Consider the following 6939-nt stretch of genomic DNA (forward strand, 5'->3'; position numbering starts at 1 on the left):
CTCGGCCTCCCAAAGTGCTGGGATTACAGGTGTGAGCCACCGCGCCTGGCTGAGACAGAGTCGTCTCGATCTCCTGACCTCGTGATCCACCCGCCTCGGCCTCCCAAAGTGCTGGGATTACAGGCGTGAGCCACCGCGCCTGGCTGAAACAGGTGAATTTTATGATAGGTAAACTTTACCTCAATAAGGTTTTGTTTTGTTTTGTTTTTTGAGACAGGGTCTCACTCTGATTGCCCTGGCTGGAGTGCATTGGCGCAATCTCGGCTCACTGCAGACTCAACCTCCCAGGCCCAAGTGATTCTCCCACTTCAGCCTCCCGAGAAGCTGGGACTACAGGCACACACCACCACACCTGGCTAATTTTTTTGTATTTTTTTTTCAGTAGGGACGGGGTTTTGCCGTGTTAACCAGACTGGTCTCAAACTCCTGGACTCAAGCGATCCACTCACCTCTGCCTCCCAAAGTGTTAGGATTGCAAGTGTGAGCCACCGCGCCAAGTCAATAAAGTTGTTTTAAAAGCATTGCCTGGGCCGGGCACAGTTGCTCACGCCTGCACTTTGGGAGGCCGAGGCAGGTGGATCACTTGAGGTCAGGAGTTCGAGACCAGCCTCGCCAACAGGGTGAAACCCCGTCTGTACTAAAAACACAAAAATTAGAGCTAGGCATGGTGGTGCACACCTATAGTCCCAGCTACTTGGTGAGGGTAAGGCAGAAGAATCGCTTTATCACAAAAGGTAGAGGTTGCAGTGAGCTGAGATTGTACCACTACACTCCAGCATGAGCGACAGAGCAAGACTCCATCTAAAAAAGAAAAAAGAAAAAAAAAATTTTCAGCCAGGCACGGTAGTGTGTGTCTATAGTCCCAGCTACTCAGGAGGCTGATGTGGGAGGATCAGCTGAGCTCGGGAGATGGAGGCTGCGGTGCTACTGCACTCCAGCCTGGGCGACAGTGTAAGACCCTGTCAGAAAGAAAGACAGAGAGGAGAGGGAGAGAGAGAGAGAGAGAGAGAGAGACAGAGAGAGAGAGAGAGAGGAAGAAGGAAGGAAGGAAGGAGGAAGAAGGAAGAAAGGGAGGGAGGGCGGGAAGGAACAGGAAAGGAAAGGAAGAAGGGAGGGAGGGAGGGAGGGAGGAAGGAAGGGGCCGGGTGTGGTGGCGGGCGCCTGTAATCCCAGCTACTCAGGAGGCTGAGGCACAAGAATTGCTTGAATCCAGGAGGCAGAGGTTGCAGTGAGCCAAGATCATGCCATTGCACTCCTGCCTGGGAGACAGAGTGAGACTCCATCTCAAAAAAAAAAAAAGAAAAGAAAAGAAAAGAAAGGAAGAAAGTGCAGGAAGTAAGAACTCCATGGTGGTGCAAGAAACATGGGCTTGTGGGCCACCTTGACCCCAGGCTTGCTGTGTCCCTGCTCGCTCCCTGTCCACCTCCCCACCCCCCAGGATGGAACGGGCACCCCTATGTGAGGGCGCAGGTGTGCACAGCCAGGGCGGGTAGGGTGGCCTTTGTAGAATGTGCTGGGGGAGGGGGCGATGGCGGAACGTGGATGGGAGCACGCTCCTCTTGCTGGCCTCAGCCCCTGTGCGGCTTGGCCTCAGGGACAGCGCTCCAGACAGGTGCAGTTGGCCCTCTGCACGAATCCGCCTGCCAGTGCAGCATTGGCCAGCGTCAGGATGGCACCTGCTGGGAACTCTTTCCCAATGGCAAGGTTTGCAACTTCCCCGGGAACCAGCACCCGATCCCAGATAGCCAAGCCAGACATGCTCCCCACGAAGGCCTCGGAGCTGTCGAACCCACCCCCCACACTGTCTTGCTCCTGGCCCAGCACCAGGGACCCTCCGGGGGGGATCTCGTAGCCCTCCCTGAAGCGGGAGCCAGTGGCCACCAGCCTGCGATCCACGTGGAGCCAGTACCTGCCCTGAGTGGACGTCCAGATGACACAGATGTGGTGCCACTGGCCGTCCAGCAGTGGCTGCAGGGGCAATTCCCTGAAGGCCGGGTCCCCGATCACGAAGTGGATGGATCCGGGCAGCAGGGAGTCTCGGCCGTGCAGCACCAGCTTGTTGTCATTGTCCTCGGTGGCGTAGGACAGGAGGGTGCCCAGGCGACCCGACGCCGTGCGGACCCAGCTGCAGAAGGACACGGCTCGCAGGGCAGTGACGAAGCTGGGGCTGAGGAACACCACGTTCTTGGTGGAGGCGTTCGGAAAAATGAGGGTGGGGCCCACGCCGCAAACTAGAAACGGAGGAGGGAGGGGTCAGCTCCATGCAGGAGGCCGTGCAGAAGCATCCAGAAGCACATGTGCTGTGGGTGCCAGGCCTCCCGCTCCCGGCTGCCACCCTTCACGGAGCACTGACTCTGCACTGGTCCTGCCGATGGCTCCCCTGCAGCGTCTCCTTCACCCTCTTGATGGGATCACCCCAGTTCCACGGGTGGGAAGACTGAGCATGAGGGCCATACTCGGAAGCATGGGAGTATGGGAGCCCTAGCTGTCGGCCCACCCAGCTGAGCCAGCACCCCTCTCTGCCAGGGAGTCTCTGCAAATTTCATGACTCACAATAGCACAAGTTTAGAGTTTCACGTTTCTGAAGGTCACAAGGCCAACACGGTCTCCCAGGGCTCAAATCAGGCATGGGCAGGGCTGGTTCCTCTGGAGGCTCAATGAGAAACCATCTCCTGCCCTTTCCAGCTTCCAGAGGCGCCTGCACCTCTTGGCGTGGGGCCCCCTCGTCTGTGCATCCCGCCATCTCTGCTTCCGCCCTCATGCCCTCCTCTGACTGTGTGCCTCCTGCCTCCCCTTAGAAAGCCCCTGTGATGACAGTGGGCCCACCCGGATGATCCAAGACCCTCTCCCCATCTCCTGGCCCGTAACTGAATCTCTTTTGAGAAAGGGAGATTTTCCGGGGGGCCTGGTCTAAGGAGGAGCTGGAGGGAAGCCTGGCCATCAACTGGGAGCCTGTGGTACTTACTCTCTCCTGGCTCCCGGGGGGACCATGCCTGCCGTGGAGGATCTTTTGGGGCCGTGGCAGTCCCATTGAGTACCCGATGGCTGCCTGAGCCTGGGGGCTCCCGAGTCCCCTGGGGAGGGGCCGAGGAGTCTTGCCGGGGGCCCCTGTGCTCGGATGCAACTTGGAGCTCCTGCCTGTCCCTCTGAAGCTTCAGGGAGCTTGGGCCCAGCAGACCAGGCTGGGTTGGGGCTGGGATGAGGGCCGGCCCCAAGGCTGTGATGCCAGGGTGGGCCACGGGCAGCCACCCCTCCAAAGCAGCCAGCCTGGCGCCCTGACTGTGGACGAGGCCCTCCAGGCGTGCCAGTGAGTCCTGCAGGGCGTCCCCCTGGGCCTCGTGCGCCTTCCTCTCCCGGGCCTGCTGCTGGCTCCTCTCGCCCAGGGCGAGGTCCAAGGCCCGCAGCCGCGTGTCTATCTTCCGGCTTCGGCGCTGCAGCTTCCTCACCCAGGCCTTGAGCTGCACCAGCTCCCCCTGCACCACGGCCTGTGACTGGTTGACCGCCTGAGCCACGGCCTGGCTCTCTTCCGCCAGGCTGCGGAACCGGACATCAACGTTGTAGGACACGTTGTAGTTGCTGGCGACGCTCTGCAGGTGCGTCAAGGTCACTGCCTGGAATCTCCGGAACTGTAAGGAGGACACGGTGATGATGGTCCGGGCCGGCTGGGAGGGATGGGAAAGGCTTTGCCCTCTCACGCTGGGAGCAGCGGCCGCATGCCCGGCCCACAGTCAGCACTGGCTATCTGCCCACTGATCTGATCCCCACTGCGATGCCGTGAGATGTCGTGGGTGCCAGGGACCGACCCCAGGCCATGCAGCTGCACCACGTGGGGCGTGGACTCCAGGCCCATAGCCAGGGCTCTGATCCCCGCCCCTCGCCCCATAACCACCGGCAAGTCACTTCCCCCCATGACCCCAGCTCCTGCCTGTGAGCGGCGGACGGCAGGGTGGCCTCATGAGTGCTTTACGAGGCCCAAACAGGAAGCACCCAGCGCAGGCCCGCCAGGCACCAAGCACTCCGGAACTGTCCGAGGACCCCGCGTGGGAGTCCGGGAGGCCGTCCACACCCTCTGCCTCAAGGTGGACCTGTGACCTCCCACTTTCCACTCCCCATGACACTGCCTGGCTCCCATGGCCCCCAGTTACCCCGACTCGCTTCCAGACCCCCTTCTAGCCTCTGGCCCCACCTGACCCCCACGTGATAAGAGGCTTTTGCGTCCGGTGTGAGCGGAGCCCAGCTCCTGACCCCCACACGTTATGAGGCCTGTGTCTGGTGTGAACCCAGCTCAGCTTTTCCCTGGTGTCCAACTGCAGGTGAAATAATGTTCACGGATGGAAAGAGCGTCACACGCCATGTCCGTGTCCGCCAAGCCCTGATGTTTACCGCTCTGTTTCTGTAACATCCGTCTTCCAGATGCTGCCAATTTAAAAACCCGACTGCGCCACGTCAGGGGGATACTTGCCTGCTCCTCCAGTCTACGCAGCCTCTCGAAAAACGGTTTCCTGGGCCCCGCTGGGGCGGCTTCTTGCAATGAAGCCTCATGTAGATATACAGTCACAAAAACAAGAAAGAAAGGCAAGGTCTTCCTCCACAAGCAACCCATCCGGAGAGACGGCGAGGCCCCAGCAGTCTCCCTCCCGGCCGCAGGAGAGGGTGGAGGTGGCGCTGTGGGTCTGTCTCGTGTCTTGTCCCCCCAGCTCTCCCGCTGAGTGGTTTTCCTTCTTTGGCCCTGGCTGGATGTCAGCTTCTTCCTGCCGCCTCCATGAAAGGCATTTGCCTTCAAGCCAGTGGGCTCTGAGAATTGCAGGTTCCCAAGGAGACAGGCTTAAAACAGATGCAAACAGTTTCTTTGAAGAATCAGTTCAGCTGGGTGCAAGCCCGCGGGCAGGAGGCAATGGCTTTAACAGCAGCACACGGACTTGTGCTCCCACGATGTCGAAGCAAGACAGGGAACCCGACGGGGGCCGGGGAGTCAACACAGCCAGGTCTGCACGGGCATCCGTCACCCAGGCTGTGCACGGCTGCATCCTGGGAGGCCCCGCCTCTCTCAGTAAAGCAATGGAAGTGTGACTGGCTGCCACCTTAATTAATTTTTATTATTATAATTATTTGAGATGGAGTCTCGTTCTGTCACCCAGGCTAGAGTGCAATGGTGCAATCTCAACTCACTGCAACCTCCGCCTCCCGGGCTCAAGCGATTCTCCTGCCTCAGCCTCCTGCCTCCCGAGTAGCTGGAATTACAGGCACGCTCCACCACGCCCAGCTAGTTTTTGTATTTTTAGTAGAGACGGGGTTTCACCATGTTGGTCAGGCTGGTCTCAAACTTCTGACCTCATGATCTGCCTGCCTCAGCCTCCCAAAGTGTTGGGATTACAGGCGTGAGCCACGGCACCTGGCCAATTAATTAATTTTTTTGAGACGCAGTCTCGCTCTGTCACCCAGGCTGGAGTGCAGGGCACCACCCCGGTTCACCACAATCTCTGCCTCCTGGGTTCAAGGGATTCTCCTGCCTCAGCCTCCCAAGTAGCTGGGATTACAGGTGTGTGCCGCCACACCCGGGTAATTTTTGTATTTTTAGTAGAGATGGGGTTTCGCCACGTGGGCCAGGCTGGTCTCAAACTCCTGACCTCAGGTGATCCACCCGCTGTGGTCTCCTGAAGTGCTGGGATTACAGGCGTGAGCCACCGCACCTGGCCAATTTTTGTATTTTCAGTAGAGACAGGGGTGCCCCACGTGGGCCAGGCTGGTGTTTTTGGTTACAGGTTGCGTACTGGCTTGGATGAGACCCAGGCAGGCCTTACGTGGAAAAGGGTCTCTGCAGATGTCACGAAGGATTCTGAGATGAGACTATCCAGGTGGCCCTAAGGCCGATGACAGCAGTCTTTATAAGAGACAGAGGAGGCGGCACAGAGGACATGGCCTGTGAAGACAGGGCAGAGACTGGGGTGACGCTGCCACGAGGAGCCCCCAGAAGCTGAGAGAGGTAAAGTGGGACACCGGCCCCTCCAGAGCCTTCGAGGGAGTGTGCACCTTGACTTCAGACTTCCAGCACCCAGAACTGTGATAGGATTCATTTCCTTGTTTCAAGCCACCCAGCTCATGGGAATAAGATCATCCACGAAGTTGTCCCAGTGAGGGCACCCATCATTCCCAAGGTGGCATGAGCCCAGCAGGTGCCAGGCCAGGGAACCATTGGTGGTCCCCACGCTCCCCTTGTCAAGTGTCAGAACACCATGGACATGGAGAAGATGCAAAAAGCATAGAGAGAAAATCGTGGGCATGTGGACGGGGCTGGGGCCTTAGGCCCCGGGGGACTGGCTGCCACCATGACAGCCACGCTGGTGCCACATGCAGAGCGGCGATCTTGCAGCTTCCAACTGACAATAAGATCCATTTATTTATGTATTTATTTTATTGCAGTAGAGACGGGGTCTTGCTATGTTACCAGGCTGTTCTCAAACAGTCCTGGGCTCAAGCGATCCTCCCACCCCAGCCTAGCCAAAGTGCTGGGTTTACTGGCATGAGCCACTGAGCCAACTTGATTTCCATTTAAAGTCGTGGGTTGAGGCTGGGTGCGGTGGCTCTCACCTGTAACCCCAGCACTTTGGGAGGCCAAAGTGGGCAGATCACTTGAGTCCAGGGGTTCGAGACCAGGCTGGGCAACATGGCAAAACCCCGTCTCTACTAAAATTACAAAAATTAGCCAGGCGTGGTGGTGTGCACCTGTAGTCCCAGCTACTTGGGAGGCTTAGGCGGGATGATCGCCTGAGCCCGAGAGATGGAGGTTGCAGTGAGCTGAAATCGCACCACTACACTCCAGGCTGATGACAGAGCAAAGAATAAAGACATTTTCAGATACACAAAGGCTTGAGAAATTTGTCTTCCATGCACCCACTCTTGGATGCGGAGCTTCAGGAAAAGACGGGCCGGGCGTGGTAG

At 58.3% G+C, this 6939-nt stretch overlaps 1 protein-coding gene across 1 annotated transcript; it reads right to left on the minus strand.

The window, feature by feature from the left end:
- Positions 1 to 1590: 1590 nt before the first annotated feature.
- On the minus strand, positions 1591 to 4113 carry PTX4 (pentraxin 4, long). Its single transcript, XM_011966934.1, is given in 3 exon segments — positions 1591 to 2231; positions 2966 to 3626; positions 3988 to 4113. Coding segments are annotated over 3 exon segments (1428 nt in total).
- Between the last annotated feature and the right edge of the window lie 2826 nt (positions 4114 to 6939).

The sequence above is a fragment of the Mandrillus leucophaeus genome, unplaced genomic scaffold (genome assembly GCF_000951045.1).
Source record: "Mandrillus leucophaeus isolate KB7577 unplaced genomic scaffold, Mleu.le_1.0 Scaffold78, whole genome shotgun sequence".
In the NCBI taxonomy this organism is placed as follows: domain Eukaryota; kingdom Metazoa; phylum Chordata; class Mammalia; order Primates; family Cercopithecidae; genus Mandrillus; species Mandrillus leucophaeus.